The sequence below is a fragment of the Alosa sapidissima genome, chromosome 14 (assembly GCF_018492685.1).
Source record: "Alosa sapidissima isolate fAloSap1 chromosome 14, fAloSap1.pri, whole genome shotgun sequence".
Classification (NCBI taxonomy): domain Eukaryota; kingdom Metazoa; phylum Chordata; class Actinopteri; order Clupeiformes; family Clupeidae; genus Alosa; species Alosa sapidissima.
The window spans coordinates 27834111-27855169 of record NC_055970.1 but is presented as its reverse complement, the minus strand read 5'-3'; the positions used below and the strand labels follow the sequence as shown (position 1 = coordinate 27855169).

The window sequence follows — 21059 nt, the reverse complement described above, 5'->3', positions numbered from 1 at the left end:
CTTCAGCCGTGCCTACTGGTCGGGGTTCGAACCGGCAACCCTCCGGTTACAGGTCCGAAGTGCTAACCAGTAGGCCCCGATTTATTCAGGAAGATCATTATTAAATTCCAGAGTAGCAGGATTACAACTGAATAGGTTAATTAAGTAGAAGCTTACAAGAACACAGCTCAATTAACATGCCTTCTCAAAGCTGAGAAGAATGTAAAAAGAGACCTGGTAAAAAAAAGTCCAAATTCTCTACCCATTTGGACAAACCAAATGTTTATGCGTATGGACAAAGACATGGCTGCTATACAGACGCACATTATTATCAACGTCTGTTTGCAAAGAAGTCCACCAAAATCTCAAATGACATGTTAACATGTTAATGTGAAAACATCAAATTACATTTCATTAACATGTCAATGTGAAAAAAAATATTGACTCATAAGTTGACGATAACCTGATGTTATCAAAACATCAGTTAATCATTTTGAAACAAAATGAGCAAACGTTTTAGCGTGACAGGAGTGAACATATTGTGGGACTTTGACAGACATAACAGACTAAACCTGGATGTTACCAAAGTGATACGGCACCACAAAACTGACCACAGATCATTAGCCTACGTTACAGCTGATGTAGATAATGGCTATTTCGCTAACGTTAGGCAACGACGGGGCTCTACGCGTTTAGATAGGAAATTATGAAACCAACTTTGTAAGTTATCTAACATCACAATCCTCTTAACTACACACGTTATTAAAGATAGCAATTAAAGCATGTGATCATGTCTATGAACGTGGGGTGATAATAACAACTCGATTTAAAACAACCTAACACCAGATGTTGGCGGCCGCTCTCAAATTTACTGTCATGTCAAACTTTCACTACATTTCAGGGAACATAAAACTCAGCTCTAGTATAAAGGTTTGCTATAATAACTCGGGGAAATGGGAAATCTGATTACTACATTGTGTGATTCGAGGATTTGGATGAAGAGTGGCGACAGGAATAATACGAGCTAGTTCTAGCCAAACAACAATCGGAGATAACCCTAACGTTACATTACCTGAACAGCTAACTAGCTAGCTAGCTTTTAGCTAAGTAAGCCACAACAACACTGCAAAACTTTTAAATGTACTCTACGATATCGATAACTTTTCCTTGTGTATTTATACAAAATAACACGTGCCTTTCTTAATGTCAAATGCGATGACATGCACTCACCTGATCAAGTCTCTGAAATCAAGAAAAGATAAAATCAACAGTAAAGGATCCGAAGGCAAATTATCCAAGCTCAGTACCATGGACGCCGCCATCTTGGAACCTGATGCATTGATGGGCGGAACCAAGCTTTGTCAAGCTTGAAGTGTGCAGTCTGAAAAAAAAAAAACTGAGGTTCTGGAGGAACGTGGGAAAGATGGGGGCCTTGGAGGGAGAGTAAGCTACATTTCATGTGTACATAGGGTTGCCACCTGTGTCTGACAAAAATCCTGGACATTTTGACCAACCAATCGACCTTTTTGTTTGTAAGCAACGGCGCCTTTCGCACATCTAACCCAAGATAAAAACCGTCATTCTAAGCGACAATTGTATAGCTAAAATTAGTAAGAATGACAATTTCTAGTTATTTGTTTAGTTAATTGCTTTATTTAATAGCAGACCTTTATTATTTTGTTATATTTTCAACAGTTTTTAGTTGTGGACACCTGGGGGCAGTATTGAGAAAAAAGGGGGAATACATAATAGGTTCTGCTTTTTTGCTTATGTGGAATAAACTTTCCTTTCTCTGTCTCTCCTTGTCCCACACACTCTCCATCTCCACCTTACAATTTCTAATGAACCTCCACGGTGCGTGCCCCCACCACCACCACCCATGTTATGCTACGTCATTTTTGTAGACCTAAGGCTGTGCATACGTTTATGGACGTAGGCACGCTTCAATTAAACTGAAATATACATTTTGCGCATCGTGTACAAAAATCCGGGACATTCAGTGTCCAGGATTTTTATTTTTATTTTCCTGGACAGACCATGAAAATCCTGGACAATCAGGAAAATCCTGGACAGGTGGCAACCCTATGTGTATACTTCACAGGAGAAAAACTCGATGTTTGTTGGGAGTGGAGATTTTGGTGTAGGCCTAGGCCTGAGATTGAACTTGACTGAACTTTCTAAAATTAGGCTACTTGACACCTTAGAGATGGTAAAGTGGTTAAATGAATTGACCATGCCAGGCTACGTAGGTACCCTACGTATTTGCTATCTGTGCCTAGCCTAACTTGAAACTTTTTGGATCAGTTGTTTTGATTTTATCATTCCAAGCAGAAGGTAGGTCATCATGTAACTAATGTGCAGGCCATTGAGGTCAAGCTTTCGATGCGACCACGTGACATTTTATGACTCGACTCGTCCTGTCATCAGATAAGTGGATGTGGCAAGTTCCTGCGTTATCAAGTAGTTCACACATTGCAGGTGGTGAGAGGGATAGGCTAGGGCATGATAACATGCCTGAAAACATGTTATTCCAACCAACTTGAAATCATTCTCAATGTTAGACGTTGGAGATAGCCTACAGAAACTTTTTGTAGCCTGTTTTGTAGCCTAACTGGAACATGTGACATGTACATGTAGGCTACGTGGTGTTTCAAAGGTGAAAGCCTAAGACCTTTCTTTTTTTGAAATCATAAGGCATAACATCTTATGGACTTTTCAATAGGTCTAATTTTCACAATTTCTTTTAACCACCAGGTGGCATACAAGACCCACAGACTTCTCTCAAGAGAACATCTTGGGTAAAAGAACATTGTAGCCTGTAAGTTAGGCCTTTTTTATTTTTAAAAGACATAATTCCTGATTTAATATGAATAGCCTAAACCAATTTCAATAGACACAGCACAATGCATTTTTCATAGTCATAGTTTAAGTAGCCTACTTGTTTTTGGTTCTTAACAAGCACTTACAATGACATCAATAAACATTACATTAACATTAGATTAACATTTAAATTAATGTTTAAAGTAGAGACATAAAGGATAACACTAGATTCATATTTGAATGCATGTTTAAAGTAGAGACATAATATCTAACAACAAGGAACAACCAATATTTGTTTTCTATGCTTTAAGCTAAAGTCTATGATTTGACTGTTTTGATGTAAGTCTGTTGACTAAACAAGGTAGGCCGGTACTAAAAATGAGGATGCTGATGGAGTTTTTTAAACAATAAGCTACCTGGTGGACCTTATTGTAAAGAAAATAATGTCAATAATAATAGCAAAGTTGTCGGTGTAATTTGACATTCTGTTGGCTATGTGGAGAGGGCTCTTCAGTAGGCTACTCATGGATATTTGTCAACCTGTTAAAATCAGACTTCTTTCAATACTTGACAGTTTCAACGCAACTTAGTGAGATATAGCAGTGATTGAATGACTCCGACATGATTCAAATGTGAATCATGATTCAAATGTGCAGACCTACGGTATGTTGCTCATTAAAATTGGCCAGCAGCCAGACCAATGGATACCTTGTCTTAGCTGAATTACTAAAGATAAGCAGGTGTGGGCCTGGTTTGTACTTGGATGGGAGACCTCCTTGGAAAACTAGGTTGCTGCTGGAAGTGGTGTTGGTGGGTGGCCAGTAGGTAGCACTCTTCCCTCTGGCCAAAAAAATATCGATCCCAATGCCCCAGTGCTGTGACGGGGACACTGCACTGTAGGAGATGCCGTCCTTCGGATGAGACGTTAAACCGAGGTCCTGACTCACTGTGGTCATTAAAGATCCCATGGCACTTATCGTAAAGAGTAGGGGGTTCCCAGGTGTCCTGGCTAAATTTCCAACCTGGCTCATTCAATCTGGCCCCCTAATCATCCCCCACTGTAATTGGCTCATTCACTCCCTCACTCTCCACCTCAAGCTGGTGTGTGGTGAGCGTTCTGGCGCATAATGGCTGCCGTGCATCACCCAGGTGGGTGCTACACACTGGTGGTGGTTACTAGTGAGGTCCCCCCATCCATGTGTTGTAAAGCGACCTTGGGTACCATGAAAGGCGCTATATAAGTCGAAGGTATTATTATTATTATTATTATAAAAGAAGAACTGAGACACTATGTCTGTTTTGGTACAGTTTGTTTTCTGTTATTGTGTGGCTGTGTGGTCCTCAAAGACAAGAGAGAATGTTTGCAAGATGTGCATATGGTCCAAATCAGTGAACACACACAGAATGAGATGCATGATTACCTCACAGTTTCTATATAAAGCTGACTCAGAGACAACTTTATGAGGTTAGCATCATATCATCTTAGGAAGGAATATAAACTTGCAAATTGCAACTGAAATAGTCATATACGGCTTCCCCCCTTGGATTGCTGCAGAGAAGAAGGGAAGGGGGCATGTTCAGTTTGAGGGTGTGGGGGTTTCCATGGAAACACATTTACGTCTATATTTAATGCAAAAGTTGGAGGGGTCTAAAATAGAATGGATAGAGAATTCTCTGGCCTTAATAAGAAAAGAGAAGAGAAAATCAACTGTTTGTGGATCAGTGCGTTTTTCTAGTCAATTCAACTTAGTGACTTGCACTTTTATTTTGTGTCATTTTGTATTCATTTTGAACTGTTACTGTTAATGAGTTTAAAAAAACACTGAAAAACATGTATGTCTGCCTCCTAATGTCACAAGCCTCTTGACAGTGTTGCATAGAGTAATCCAAGTGTGAATTAATAAGGTGTGTGTTAAAATTTCAACCATTTTGATACCACACAGAGGATAAAAACAGGACAGGACAAATGTGGGACATTTTTATCCTAATATTATATCTTCATATTGTAATGATTCATATCTTGCAAAGTTAAATACCACTTGCGCAGCTCATTATCAGGGTTTCTGAGCCTTTATTCAAAGATATTTAGAGCCTTTATTCAGGGGCTCTGTGATGACAGGTGAGCATGTGAGATTTCTTTGTGTTTGCATGGACTTCATGCTCCTGTCTACCACAGAGACTTGGAGAGGATGCCGGTTCTTCATGTCTGACGTCATCATGCTTTACACATGACTGTCCCTCTTGGGACTGCATCAGCAACGCATCTGTGTTTTTTTTCTCTCTCTTTTTTGTATGTGTAGCCACCCCTACCTTCTTCCCTTCTCTCTCGCCCTCCCCCTTTGTAATTTTCTGCCTCCATCCCCTCCCCCTCTCCTATTTTCACTGAATTCATGTGAGGAGATGCTCGGCACTGCTCCTCCTTCATGCTACAGGCGCAGGCACATAGACAGAAACATTCTCCTGTCTCTTCTCGGATCAGTGGATTACTGACAGCATTGGGCGTGCTGCTGGCTTTGGGGTGATGAATGTGGGGTCTCAGATCTCTCTCACGCCATCACTTCCTCCTCTTAGCTCTTGAATTTTTGCTATTTTTAGGAGGAGTTTTTCATGTTTTGAGGACAGTAAAATTAGATCAGTCCAGATTGTTTGCAATGTGGTCAAAAGACTGACCTCCCACCTGCTCAGTCCCTCTCTTTTCTCATTTTCCTCAGCACTTTCACTTCTGTTCTGTCTGTTAGCAGCTCCAACATGATTTTCTCTACGGCTGCTTTTGTGGGTGCCACCCTGGGGACAGCTTCAGGAATCCTCACCCTCTGTGGACTCTCTCTCCTCTGCAAATCCTGTAAGAAAGGGAAACTAGAAAGTGCAGCTGGGACTGACCCTGAAAAGTCCAAAGCCAGTGTTCTGCACTCCCTACAGCAGGTAAGTCTAAATTAGCATCACACTCTCACTTGTCTAAATCTTCAGGAGTCATTACAAGTTTTTTTTATTATTGCTTTTGGCATTAGGGGTTTTATCTGGTTAAGATGACATAGTTTCAAGCAGATGAAGATTTGAAGTTAACGAAGAGCCATGACAGTATTTAAGATATGAAAAAGGAAAACAAGTTAGTTAGTTAGTTTATTTGTCCTTACATAGGAAATTTGTTTCCACATACAATACAAGCCTCACAGACATGAAATACATAGATACACACAGTCACGGTTCTTCTTCAAATCCGAAACTAATATTTAAAAATATCTGAGGCTTTACTTTTTGCCTTTGCCATATAAAGTTGCCTTTAACATGATTTGTCATGTTTAGGATTGTAAGTGTTTTGTATCCATTGACTCTCCATTGAGACTCCATTGAGACAGCCTGAGTCATTTATTTGACCACACAGCTTAGTCATTTCTATCACTTCTACGAGTGAATAAAATGTAGGCCCAACTTTAATAGAAACAAAACATTTGTAAATAATGATTACATAAAAATGTGTTGTATGTCATACCTCTTTACCTCTTCACACTTCCTTGAGAGGTGAACAGCAGATCAGTAATAATCTATACAGAATTTGAATTGCTTCAATTATTTTTGTATGAATGCATAATTCCAATTTAAGTCCAGACTTGTTTTTTGTGAGATGCAATCATTCGTTCCTTAATTAATTAATTCCTTGTGATTTACGTGCAAAACTAATATTCTGTTCAAAGGCCTATCTGATTCTGGAAGAATAAGAGTGATTTGTGCTCACATGTTTAGCAGCATTATGAAAAAGTTCAATGAGAAAAAGGAGCTAAGAGTAGCCAAATTAAGTGAAAGAAAAACTGAGCAGTAAGTTGTGTCTCGGGCAAAAAGCTTTTATTACTCCACTCCCTACTGTGCTCATAAAATTAGGATTTAACAGACTCTCTGCCAGATTCACAATCATGAGCTAAACAGCTTTTACAGAAATTGTAGGCCTATTTAAATTGTTTCTGCGGTTGTGGAATTGTATTGCCAGGTCGCTGTTGTTATTCATTGCTGAACTGGTGGTCCAATGTGAGAACTTGACTATGGGGATGACTTCATGATTAGAGCAACCTAGACTATCTGGATGGACTAGTGAGGACTGCAGACATCTCCAGATTAATGGGATCATATCCCCTGTCCTTTTGTTTTCAGCACACTACCTTGAGTGTCTATCCACCATTATGTGCATATAACCGCATGTTGGCTGGAGTTGAAACCATTTTGGGGGTTGCATTTTGACACGTGGCCTCTCCACACCGCATATTGTTGAGAAGTGTTTCAGAGGCTGTATTTAGAAAACTGCATCCAGATGCCCACAATTGGTCAAACAGAGAGAAGCACCTTGATGGTTTGCCACTGCAGTATCCTTCTCACAGTGTATCACCACCAAGCACAGTTGTTAATTATCATACAGACCTCAGCTGGAGTGAGATAGCAACCCAATGGTTCACTGTTACCCAATCTATTGACTCTATTGAAGGATCCCCTCCTCCATAACAGCAGATTATGATATGTGTTTAATAAGGATCGATAGGATAGGCTATATGCATATTCAGAATACAATATTCTATTATATCAAGGGATTTAAATACATCTGCTCCATAAGGTATTTTGTTGTTTTTGGAAAACAGATCTCAGTTTTATTCCCATTTAATTTTGCCATACAGAATACTGTGTGGCAATCTTCAGGCTAATGGCATGACATCAAATAGTAGCATTGCCATTTGGCAAGCCAGCAGGGAGCCATTTGTTTTAATCAGAGGTTCTCAGCTGTAAGGACTGAAGGACTGTGATTCTATTATTAGATCTGTTTTGGCTGAAGGATACCCTGGACTCAACCGATGCAGCTTTGGTCTGAGTATTGTCTCCCATTGCTGGAGTATGATGCCTGAGGAAAATCATTGATTATTACTTATAAAGAGCTGATTTCAAAAATAAATAATTCAATGTGTCATCTCAATGAATTGCACACTTACACCAACATTTCCCCCAATTCTAAATTCAGAGAGACAATCAAAAAAGAAACAAAGCATTCATGTGTATACAGAGACATAGTGCCATTCATGTTTTGTTATTGCTAGCATAAGTACATCATATGTGTATGTATTTTCATAATAAGTTCTAACCCATTTCACATACACATTTCCATTTCATTTGCATGTACAGGGCTGTGAAACTAAATTTGAATTATAGTGTAGTGAACAAATAGTGTCGTTATTTGTAAATTAAAGCATCATCAAAGGTGCGAAAGACATTTTCCCTATGCTGCAACAGTTGCTTGACAGTCAAATAAATAAAGGATTTTGTGCACCACAGGAAGAGACTCATATCTGCTGACTGATTTGTTAGGAGGTAATATATTGGTAGTTTCTCACTGCTGATTGTTATTTTAGCTACAGCTGCAATGAAAAATGAAAAGAATCAAGGCAAAAAGCATGTGAGGCAAGCTAAAAGATCTATTGGGCTTATGAGTTGTCACTAATCATTTTAAAGGCTATGCTCACAACCCACATCTCTCTTTCTGTGCAAATGAAAAATACCTTAAAAAAGACAAGAAGCTGTCAAAACAAATAGGAAATATTGAAAATATGTCCATTAGTTGGTGCAAAAGATTATTTTCTTTGTAGAGTCATCCAGTTGAGATAACATATCACACCAAACACACATGACTTTCCAAGAGCTTGACTCAAGGGCCCTCCTTTAGAACACAGATGGTGTCTCAGAGTAAGGCATGACTCACACTCACAATTCAGTCACTATGATAAAAAAGGAAAAGGCCACATCTCCATCACGCTCTGGCTTTAGATTGAGTGCAATAGGCTAGCGAGTGATGTAAATGGCTGTCTATCAGAAACATCAGCAGCCAAAGCACTCTCTGAGTTTGTTTGTTATAATGAGACAGTAAATGCTAGAAACAGGTTAGTCTAGTTGCAATTGTAGCCCATAATTGTAGCCCATAATTGCTCATCCAGTCATACTGTATCTGTTCTAGTTGTATACAGTTGTCCAACTCAAGATGACGTCCTTGTAATACCACTGTCTATTAACAATTTGAAATAATGTAATCATAGAAGGTAACACTAGTGGCTGACCTTCATGGCCTGGCTATAAATAAAACCATTTTCCAAATGAAGAAAATATTAATTCCTGATGAGTAGCTGAGTAGCCTACTGTTAATTATCTATCTACGCCTATATCTTTCTTTTGAAATCTCTTCCTCTTCAAATCAGTTTCTCTCCCACACTGCCATGACATAAATATAATGTTGTGCCCCCCTGACTAAATCTAATACCCGTCTGTGAATTTGTGTGGTCTGTAAAATACCTGACTTCACATTGCTGTTGTATATTTTTGGCTAATCTACATCTTAGTTATTGGTGATCTTTTTTCACCTTCTGACTCCATTATGGATCCATTTGTCTTTAAACTTCTATCCCTCTCTGAATCTCTTAAATACTACGTTGCCTGAGTAGGAGAAAATAGGCACTAATACAGAATTACTGCATACCGACAAGACTCTGTGATGAGGATATGAATGACTCAGCCACTCAGGAGGGGGTCTACGCAAGAGCTCGATAATGTACTGTAGGTCTGTGTAGTGTGTGTGGAAACATATTTGAAAGATGTGATCTTGAGCAAAGCTCATTTTCAACAAATCTACAAAGCTCCATTCAAGCTCTCCTGGTGCGAATTGAAATGTCACTGCTACCTGTCAACCACTCCACCTCCAGCTACTCTCATTAGGAGTTTGAAAATGTAAACTGTTTTGTGGGATTAGAGTGTTGCTTGTTTGTATTGTAACTTCAAGCTTCTTTTTTAGTGGGGACAGTCGTTTGGGGTGGAGTAGGAGCAGGAACTGGCGTCGTCATGACACTCTAATGCTAAAGACAATACACAGATCATTTGCAGACAATATGCTGTACAATATACTCATTTTATTATTTTATAAGTGCAAGTGTTTGTGTGTGTGTGTGCCATAGGGTATATTTTGTAGGGGAATGAATTGTGATGTCTGATTATTTATATGTGCACTGTAAGGGCGCACTCACACTGGGCACGGTTCACTTGTACTGTACCCAGGCATGGTTGAGCTGCTGTGTTATAGAATCAAGGTGCGATCATAAGCCCAACCGTGCTGTGCCCCGAGTCCACGGTACGGTACGGAACGATCACACTGGTCAAACAAACAAACATACTTTGGGTTTCAAACATTTAGGTACGGTATGGATGGCATAGTGTGAGTGCGCCCTAAGAAGTGAAGTCAAGTGTACTGAATGTAGGCCTAGTGAATAGAAACAAGACTTTTTGTATTGCACAACACAGTCATCATTTTTTCCCCCATATTCTTTCAGTTCAGAGTGGAAAAATCCACAGAACCAATTCAGCCAAAAGCCCTGCTGAATTTCCCCAAAACCTACAAGCCTACACCATCAGTCACTTCACCTGAAGTCTTAAACTGTGCTGACCTTGGAAAAACAAAACAAATGACACCGAAGGAAACTGCCAAAGAGTCTGATTCTTGTAACCAAGCAACGGATGGACCAGAAGAAGACTTTGCCATCCCCAGAGAGGGTAAATAAATAAAGTTAGAATTCACCTTGGTATCAATCTTATATACAGTATAAATCAAATGTGGTTTAACTGATCCCTCATCAATATACTGTTATTCTACATATTGTTCACTAACTGTAACTAATCCAGTTTATAAGATAAGATGCACTATGTATCCCATTATAGGCAATGCTTTGTGACAGCACAAAGACACGTCGGGACTTATTTTCCGATAATTTTCCGGTGTTCTATACATTATCCCTTATGGACACTAAATGTTTTCAATGCTTGCAATGATACTCAGTTCCCCCTGCAGAATTGACAAATGAATGCCTCCAGATACAGAATAACTAATGAGGATAAGTTACAGAGTCAGGGCTTTAATCAGGGAATTGGACAGACAATTGAGCTGGTGTATTGTGTTACACTTTTACATTTTCAATATTAGCCCATATATCAGATTTTAAAAATCGGATAATTTTTAAATGACAGAATACTGTAACTTCTGGAATCAGATGTCGGTGTTGGTCCTTATTTTCCAGATTCCACGGATGACACACCTTGTGGCTCTGAACTGAGCAATGGGATGACAACAAGTAGCTCTATCATCCATCCAAAGCTGCACTTTTCTCTCACCTATAACATGCAAAACAAAGAACTGCATGTCACAGTGATAGAAGGTAAGCCAGCATCTCTGGTCCCATACGTTTTCCACATTTTCTTATGTTTCAGACTCATCTTTAAGCACATTCAGTTATTTTTTTCTCATCAATCTACACACAATACTTCAATACTCCACAAAAAAGCAGGTGTTTTGTAAATGTATAAAAAAAAAAACTAGTGCAGTGCCCATTCAAACATGTCATTCTTGTACCTGCAGCCCAATTACATGCTCGCAGGAATGTCTGCTTTTAAAATAGGATGATCATCATTCCAGCTAAGCGTTCAATAATGAATACTGAATATTATATTAGACTATAATTAATGTGCAGTAAGCAGAATTTAGGCATGACAAGAAAGGAAGAAGACATCATGTCTGTAGTTCTTCATATCAGTTGGATTAAGTGTACTTTTCTTTAGCAAAGGTGTAACCACTGCCTGTTTAAAAGAAGAAGGAACTATTCCAGAACTGAACTGAAACTCCAGAACCAGAGTGAAGTGTTAAACACATATGTGACTGCCGGTAGAACAGCAGGTGTAATAGGCTGTAGAAGAGTAGACAGGACAGGATCCAAAGGGCATGTTGTTGGACGACTTCGCTGAAGCAGTTGAGAGACTGCTTCCTCATCCGCTTCCTCAGGAGAGAAAGAGTCCAACGATGCCATCATGCCAACACAAGGCAAAGCCCTCCTGATAGGTTCATCAAACTGAGCACTTATTTTAGCAACTTTTTCAATGAAAAATGTTGCAAAGTCAGCTGCTGACAGTGAAGTAGCTGATGGTGGTGGAGGATTGAGAAGAGACTTGAAAGTGGAGAACAGTTTTCTACTGTCAGTGGTGCTCGCAATCTTGCTCTGATAGAATGCCTTTTTTGCAAGTGTAACAGTGGATGAAAAAAATGATAGCACAGACTGGTAGTTACTGAGATCATTGTTATCTCTGGATTTACGCCATTTCCTCTCAGCAGCTCTAAGTTCCTTTTGTACTGAGCGTATACTGTTTGTCAGCCATGGATGACGAGGTTTAGAACGAGTGGGTCTTGTGGAAAGAGGACATGCTGCATTCAGACAAGATGCCAGTGTAGAGCAAAGAGTCTCTGTAGCATCATTAACCTCAAGTGATGAGAATGAACTTGGAGTAGATAAAGCAGATGTTACTAATATTGCAAAATGGTTGCTTGGAGAGGCTTCTGATGTTACGCTGGATCGAAATTGTCAGAGGAGGAGCTGCTGGGTTATCCAGGAGGTGCACAGTGAATCTAATGAAGTAATGATCTGATGGGTTAGTTTTCAGACCCTTTCAAGTTTTCAGACCCTTTCAAGTTTTCCACATTTTGTAATGTTTCAGACTCATCTTAAAATGGATCTAATTAATTATTTTCCCTCATCAAGTGGTCAGACAGGTATCCAATGACTTGATGAGGGAAAAAATAATTAAATCCATTTTAAGAAAATGAAACATAACAAAAATTTGAAACATAACAAAAATTTCAATAATAAATATTCAATAAAACAGGCTTTTGCACTCAGTTGTCAAAATGTCTTCAAAGGTCTTGATAATCAGTTGACTGTTGTGGTATATCTGTTTGTGTTTGCATTATGGCAAGAATGCTTGTCCACTCAAACGACTGACATAAACGTCAGCATAGCATTACCACCACACACACAACTAATTAAATGTGTGCACACATTCTTTTCAACTGACAGTGCCTCAAGCTATCACCACCCTCAGAATGCAGTGACGCTTGAATGTATCTGTCGGCATGACAACCCCCACACCACATCTTTTACAGTGTAATTCATTAAAATATTACCTACATAGGCCTACAACATGCCAAACCAAGGTGATGAGATTGCAGCCTCTCTAAAACAGTGTGTCTTATAGATACAAAACCAAAAGTGCTGACAGTGTGAAATTAAAATAAAATGAAATAAGGCTATCCATTATCACAGCAAAATCACTCAATCAAACAACATTAGCATAAAGATATAAAGATTCCAATCTTTTCCACCTAATGCTAAATGCAGTTAGTCCACAAATCTTATGTATTAGTTTTGCTTGGTTGGATTAGATAATTCAAATGACACTTTCCTCCCCTAGGGAACAAGATGCTGGTATGCATTTGTAATGATGTGTGACTGTTGTTACTGTTTTTCTGTATTGTGAGAAAATATTTTTTTCATATTGAACATAATAGCCTTCCTTGGTGACAAAATATTTTATGTTGTTATATTTTTGAACAAAATACAAATGTTCAGTAACTACTGATTTGTTCAGTTAATAATTTTACATATTTTTGCACTGTTGTTGAAGCATTAATTCACAATTTCTCTTGGTAATGCATCAGCACAGATTCTCTCAACTTCTCTCCTCCACCATTCTAATGTTTATTTTCCACACTGTGCACGCTGCAGCTCTTCACTCTCTGATTGTCCTCCTCACAGCGGAGCACGTGGCGGTGGAGGAGGGTGGTGAGGGCTACATCGCAGGCCTGCTGACCACAGAGGGGAGGGAGAGGCAGGCTCAGACCTCAGTGCGCCGCCTCATGGGTCACGTTCAGTGGGGAGAAGACCTGATCTTCCCCCTGCCAGATGGGTACCAGGTGGAGGGAGAGGTGTCTCTGGCCCTTCACAGCTGTGACCGATTTTCCCGCAACACCAACTTGGGTGTCATGAGGTTTAAGCTGGCCGATGTGGGCATGATGTCAGATGCAGACTGTTGGGTTGATCTTCAACCTCCAAAACAGGTACACCTCATCAACTAATAAGTGGAAGTGATCTGTGGTAATCTATGCTCATAAGCTATTGATGAGTCTAGAGGTTTGTCTTCAATCATTTTTGTTTTGAAGCTGCATGTAGCTTGAGAACGAGCACGTAGTGTACATTTTTGTGTGATTACTCCCTCATCTAGATGTTAGTCATGATTAAGCTTTATTTTAGTAAACTGCTATTAGATCAAGAGGTAAACCATCCACAGCATCTTCCCCTTCATTTTGTTGGGGCATGTAATCCAAGCCAGGAGTGTGAATTGACATTTCTTATGTTACGCATATATCGGAAAGTGACCTATTACCGCCCGTGCCCTATTTTCGCCCTTTTACGTGTATGTGTCACTTAATATGAATTTCTATTAAAACCAAGATGGCGGACTCCTAAAGAAACACAAGCACCCACCCCATAAGGGTATCTAAATTATCTTTGTACCAAAAATGGCATTGTACATTGACTCAAAGAGCTGTAAACAGTGTTGTAAGGCTGTGTGTTCAAAACCACTTGGAGCTCCTGTGGAATTTTTTATTTTCATCTGAGCTAATGAGCTGATTACCTAGTGAGGTAGGGGTCTTGGGGGAATAAAAGTGAGTCTGAATGTGGTTTTCAATGCACCACTACATTTTAATGTGCCTCATTGTACCTTGATGGGCGGAGTGAGTGGGCGGAAATAGAGCCCACCAGCCCAGTACCAGACTCCAAGCACAGTAAACAAAATTGGTTATTTTAGGCAATAGATCCTCCCGGTAAGAGAGAACCACATTTTGTCTAAATATACACACTGTATGGCTACTGGAAAATGTAAGGTTCAATATAAAATATTATTTTGAAGTATTATAAAACATCTTTGTTTTCGAATTATCGAATGAAAGGGGTGGAAATTGGTCCTTTTACGATAGCATTTATTTACCAAGCTGTTCTCCCCATCGTTGCTCCCTAAGTCCTTCTAGTGATGTGGACAGAAATACTCACAGATCAGTATCTAATGAGGCATATGTGGTGTGTGTGAATGTGTATGTGTGTGTCTTTGTGTGTGTGTGTGTGTGTGTGTGTGTGTGTGTGTGTGTGTGTGTGTGTGTGTGTGTGTGTGTGTGTGTGTGTGTGTGCAGTGTGCTAACATCCACCTGTCCTGCCCTGTCGACTGTCGACAGCAAGTGGGAGCTCTGCAGGCAGGAGACAGTGTGCGTCATCAGAGAGTCCCTCAGGGCTTGCTTCTCTCTTTTTTGTTTCATAGATGTGCCATAAGGAATTACAGACTCAATGCATTATTTTCAGGAACCATGCATTTTGAAGGTTGAATTATAAAAGCTGAGAATAAAAAGCACAGCTGAATTTAGGTTGATTTAGAGTTTACTGAAAACAAATGTGTGTAGTAAAGGATTTGAGGGAGTAGATGAGTGTCCCCTAGGAGGACAGAAGGTGAAGAGGCAGGAAGGTGGGATTGGCAAATGGGGAGGGCTGTGACGCAAGTACTGCGTAACTGCAAAGCGTGGCCATAAATTATTTAACAGTTTGTACATCCAGAGGCCTCCCGTTTCCTTATTTAAAAATTGCACGGATAAGACAGCAGATGGAACAGAGGAGACTAACACATGCAAATTCAACATTTTGAGTCATATGTCAAATATATTTTTAACATTTCTTCTCCACAGAACATGCCTTCAAAACATGATTTAAAGTGCAGGTCACACAAAGTGTTTGCTTTCACAAGTGTAATTGTATCTGTCTCAGTGGAGTATGTGTAACATAGATTGAAGTAGGAAATCAATGACCTTATCAATAAATTCAGCCAGTATATAGAGAGACACTCTTTAGATTCACACCAGGCTTATTTGCCAAGTGCTATAATGAAATAAAATTTGCCCAATAAAGTTCAACATTATATTATTAAGAGACAACCCCTGACAGCTGCTTTACCTTTTACATTCTACTAACTCTAATAACTAAACTCTAATACTAGCTCTAATTACAACTCAGCAACGTAACTCAGTCTAGATCAAATGTGTACTTACACTGATTCAGAAAGACCCTGCACTGCATTCACGTCTTTGTGGCATGATCCTTTTTGAGTCATGCAGGACCTCTCTATTTATTCTCTCTCATCATTCATCATTCATCATATTTCCTAGTTATGAAATCATCTATGCTGTGCAGGTTTGAAAGAGATATGCCCTCAACCTATTTTAATCAAATCTCTCAATGGTCTTCTGTGACGTTCTAGCAGTCTTACATTAATGAAACCTCTTTTCCTATTTTTAAATGGATGATGCCATGGATGAATTATCTATCTGATAACAATAATGTTTCTCTCTGGAAATGGAAATGGAATGATGGCTAAAAGCATGTGATTTGTCCATCTGTGTGTGAAGTACACCTGCAAGTTATCAACCTCATAGATATTCGCTGATAACGTATTCAGTTTGGGATGTCTTCATACATATTCATTGATGTGCCCGCTAGCCAGAGCAGAAAGTGTTTGACCTTTAACATGAGGCCAGTCATGTCCACTCTCAGTGACCTTTAGCATTAATTATGATAGAGTGTTCTCTCATATACCATATTAATTAGAATTGTGTATTTACTCCAAACAACAGGAGGTGGCCGAATCTGCAGGTGAGATTCTCTTGTCGATTAGCTACCTGCCAGCTGCTAACAGGCTGGGTGTTGTGGTCATGAAGGCGAGGGGCCTCCAATCTGACAGGCTGAAAAACAACATAGGTAAGAACACATGCAGGTACACACTCAATTATTTCTGTCTGTCTGCATAAACCGGATGAACAGAGAGGTTTTTGGAACTGCTAGAAACTGATTGTTTAGGTGTACAAGTACAGCAATGCTTGTATGGTACAATGTGGCTTGGTAATGTTTTGTGACAATAGAGGCTAGAGTAAAACATGTATCAATAGACATTTTTTTTGAAGTCCGGAAGTTATACCTGCTTCTTGTTATATCACACAGCATTACATGAAACATTATTAACCGTTTGAGATTTTTGGTTCTAACCAATTCAAGTAAGCCCAATATAGGCAAAGTTAAATTAGGAAATTAGGAAAAATTCTGGTTTGAAGCCCTGTTTAAAATATACAGCATTGTTTTCCGTAAGTGAGGCTATTCGCATGGAATTTTCACCAGACATTGGTACTAACTCAGGAAATACACACACACACATATATATATACTGTATATATATATATAAACATTAAAGTCTATAAGTAGAGTTATGTGTAATAAAGGGGAATGCCAGAGGAAAAAAATATTGAACCTGCTAAGAAAAAACAGTACACCAAGGCAAGCAAAGGCAAAGAACGAGCTGGAATCTGTAAGTAGTTAGAGAGTAATTATCCCTCCTATCTCCTATATTAATATAAGCTGGGTTAGTACATTTTGATGGGTTATAAAAAGTTTTTTCGTCACCATGGTGTCATACAAGAAACATCTCATGATGGGTAAAACCAAAGAGCTCTCCTAAGACATTTGCAACCTTATTGTTGCAAAAAATATTGATGGAACTGGTTACAGATGTATAAGTAAGTATAAGTATATATACTCTTTTGATCCTGTGAGGGAAATTTAGTCTCTGCATTTATCCCAATCCGTGAATTAGTGAAACACACTCAGCACACAGTGAACACACAGTGAGGTGAAGTACACACTTGCTCAGGGGCACTTCAGCCATGCCTACTGGTCGGGGTTCGAACCGGCAACCAGTAACAAGTCCGAAACGCTAACCAGTAGGCCACGGCTGCCCCATGCATTTCCAAACTTCAGAATCTTTCTGTAAGCAGCATTGGGACCATTATCTGCAAGTAGAAGGAACATAACTGCATTATCAACCGGCCATAGGAACTCCTTGCAAGATTTCTGACCAGGGAGTCAGAAGGATAGACAGAAAAGTAGCCCAAGAGCCAAGGACCAGTTGGAGAAAGCTCCAGAAAGACTTGGAGGCAGAAGGTACAATTGTTACAGAGAAAATCATAGGTAATGCACTCCACCTCCATGGCCTTTATGCACGCTCACCCCGCATGACTCCATTACTGTGGAAAAACATGTTGAAGCTCGTTTAAAGATTGCCACACAACATTTGGACAAGCCTGTGAAATACTGAAAGAATGTAGTCTGGTCAGACTAGAGCAAAATTTTACTTTTTGGATATCATACTACACACCATGTTTGGAAGAGACATGACACTGTACATCACCCTAAAAATACCATACCAACAGTGAGGTTTGGAGGTGGAGGCATCATGGTAAGGGGCTGTGTTTCATCTCATGGTACTGGCAGACTTCATACAGTTAAAGGAATGAAGAATGGAGCCATTTTTTCCGGGAGAATCTTGCCATCCACCATGATGATGAGGATGAGATGTGGGTGGACCTTCCAGCATTACAATGATCCAAAGCATACAGCAAAGGAAACTCTCAATTGGTTTCAGATAAAGGAAATCAAGGCCCTGACTTAAATCCAATTGAAGATTTCTCGAATCAGGATTCACAAGAGGGACCCCTGGAATCTTCAAGATTTGTTTAGAAGAATGGGCCAAAATTACACCTGAATACTGCGACTGATTAGTTTTGTTATACAGGAAATATCTTGAAGCTGTCATTACAAACAAAGCCTTTTCCACAAAGTATTTAAGAAATGTTAGTAGGCATGTTCAATACTTTTTTCTTGTGTCGTTCCACTTTATTACACATTACTTTATTTATGGACTTTAATGTTTGGATTTGTATATTGGATTACCTGAGTGTGTCATTTTCAAGCTCATGGTACTTTCATGGAAAACATGTAATTTTCTAAGTTTTCAAGTATATTATGACGATTGACCCCATCCTCAAGTGTAACTTCACAATAAATGTGTTATTTATTATGTTACTTCTGAATATTGTGGAGACAAATGCGGAAACAACTCACTAAATATGGTTATTCACAAGGACTCATGATATTGCAATACGCAAGCAACATTACCATCCACTGACTGATTTGACCCATTTGACTGATTTCAGTAGAACCGTGTTCCCTGTTCTTTAATTCTTCATCCTCTCCTCAGACCTTTCTGTAAAGCTGGCCCTGAAGCACCAGTCCACCAAGCTGAAGAAGAAGCAGACGCGACGAGTCAAGCACAAGATCAACCCTGTCTGGAATGAGATGATGATGCTGGAGGTTCCCCGTGAGATGCTGGCCAAGTCCAGCTTGGACTTAGAGTTGTTCAACCAGACTGGGCAGGGGCAGCTGGAGCCCCTTGGCCACTGCCAGTTGGGTCTTCAGGCCTCTGGCACTGGCCTTCAGCACTGGCAGCAGATGCTAGACAACCCTCGCAAGCAGATCGCTATGTGGCATCCTCTCTTTGCCTGAGACCTCCCTCATACTCTCCCAACTCATCACTTCTGATGTGTCTGTTAAGCCACACTCACAGGCCTGAACAACTGCATATGTTCTCTTGGTTTGTGTTTGTGGGGGTGTCTTTCACTTGGGTTCTCACAGGTACTCATTTTGCACACTTTGAAGAATGGACCCAAACATGCACAGTTACCTGATTCAAAAGTATCATATTTTTGTAATACATACATACATTTGCTCTGTGTTTATATTCCACATGGGATTATTTTAAGGGGGCTTATCACAGTCTATCTTGGTTAGTGACTGGGACACAAAAGTGAATCATGGCTAGACAATCCTGCTATGAGTTTAGAGTAGCCTACTGATAAGACCCCTTATGGTGTTATATCAGTTAAATATTCTCTACAAATATTTTTTTGTTAGCATCATTAGCCATGTTCAACCCATCACATTGATCATACACAAAGTTTCCATGCTTAAAATTGTGAATATTTAAAGATCATTTCTAAGATTAAAGCACCACTTTAAATAAAGGGTATTTTAGACTCTAGAAGCTGGTCACATACACTATGGCTCAATAAAGAGATGGCTGATATCCCATGCGTCTCCAGCCATCCCTCCTCTTCAAGGTTAAGTGCTTGCTTGGGCATCTGCCAGGCAATTGCACAAATGCTTTCCAAAAAACAATGCAGGCCTTTTGGCAATGAAAATATGTTACTGCCCAATACTAAATCACATACAATACACATTTTTTTTTTCTGTTTCTATTTAACTGTTTAAATGCTCTCAAAACCAAAAGCAGTACTTCTGAAGCTGAATTTTACAGAACACATAAACAAGGTAACAGCACCTCTTACTTTTCAGGTTCATTCAGGTTTCAGGTTTTCAGGTTTCAGGTAAATTATAGTAAATATAAGAAGATGGATAGTTTATGGTATGGTCAAGTCAAAACTAAGTTATTGTGTATGTAATCTGGTTTATAGGGATCTGACCTTAAGATTAGTTCTCTAACCAGCAAGCTAACCAGTAAGTTACCGGAATTCTGGTAAAAGGTTCCTTACCGAAGGTTCTGGATTTAATCAAGCATCAATTTAATCATGCATATATTTAATCAAGCATACCAAAAACAAAAGCATAGTGAAACATGCTCACATGGATCAGCTACTCTTATCGTTTATGATTTCCACCAGCTCTCATTGAACTACAGTGACTCTATGGAGAGAAAAGTATCTCTGCATGTTATATCCATACACTTTAGCCAGCTTCAGGGCCCTAAAACCTACCTACCTAAAAACCTAAAATGTTTTCAAGTGCTTTTTGTGTTATGAAAGCAGCATTGTTGACTGAGTTATTGTTTGGTTTTTCAAGAGAGATCTTCACATTGTCATGTCATCCTAACCTTACCTACCAAACCTTACTTCATACATTGTCATGTCATCCTAACCTTACCTACCAAACCTTACTTCATCATTTATCTTTCCTCAATGTCATTATTTATGTTCCCTGACTATTGTTCAATCAGCTGTAGTCTGAATGTGATGTAAATTGTAAAGGAGACATTACTCTGTCTTATGTGTCTGGGCACAGATCAGCAGAAGTGCTTGCTAGTTCAGCCCAAGCTGCTTAAACAATCCTGTCACGCTTTCCAGTGTACTGTGCTTGAAGGCCAAATTTATTCTCCCTCTCTAAGGAGATGTCAGACCTTATGAACACAAGAGTTATTCAGCCTTTTGTCAAAGGCTTTGGTGCCAGTATGTTTTCGAAAAAGGTTGAATAATTTCTCACAGGCTTGATTTACATAATGTACTGTAATCGGTTCGACACTTTGAAATATAGTAGCAATATGTGTAGAAGCAGCAGTGTTCTTCTGTTTCCTAATATCACAAACAGTAGTTTAGGAGGTTATATGTACCACAGTTGAATAAAATAAACATATCAGCTGTCTGCATACTA

At 39.4% G+C, this 21059-nt stretch overlaps 2 protein-coding genes across 10 annotated transcripts in view; one reads left to right on the top strand and one right to left on the bottom strand.

Annotated features, from left to right (window-relative positions):
• fbxo3 (F-box protein 3) overlaps positions 1-1382 on the bottom strand; it is a 12241-nt gene extending 10859 nt beyond the window's left edge. The window contains exon 1 of one of the 3 annotated variants that reach the window (XM_042061224.1): positions 1210-1382. In XM_042061224.1, coding sequence (XP_041917158.1) covers positions 1210-1301 — 92 coding nt within the window. In that variant the 5' untranslated portion in view covers positions 1302-1382. The remainder of the gene's footprint in view (positions 1-1209) is intronic. The other 2 variants (XM_042061222.1, XM_042061223.1) reach the window with 2 other exon arrangements.
• syt13 (synaptotagmin XIII) lies at positions 1371-21059 on the top strand. Of its 7 annotated transcripts, none has more exons than XM_042061219.1 (8): positions 1382-1422; positions 2734-2797; positions 5538-5721; positions 10143-10362; positions 10884-11021; positions 13446-13747; positions 16364-16487; positions 18817-21059. In XM_042061219.1, the coding sequence occupies exons 3-8, from the start codon at positions 5548-5550 to the stop codon at positions 19119-19121; spliced, it is 1263 nt and encodes a 420-aa protein (XP_041917153.1). In that variant the 5' UTR covers positions 1382-1422; positions 2734-2797; positions 5538-5547; the 3' UTR covers positions 19122-21059. The 7 variants fall into 7 exon arrangements, with proteins under 7 accessions (XP_041917151.1, XP_041917153.1, XP_041917155.1 ...); XM_042061221.1 differs by having other exon boundaries at positions 1405-1422; positions 5541-5721; XM_042061220.1 differs by lacking the exon at positions 1382-1422 and adding an exon at positions 2444-2635 and having other exon boundaries at positions 5541-5721.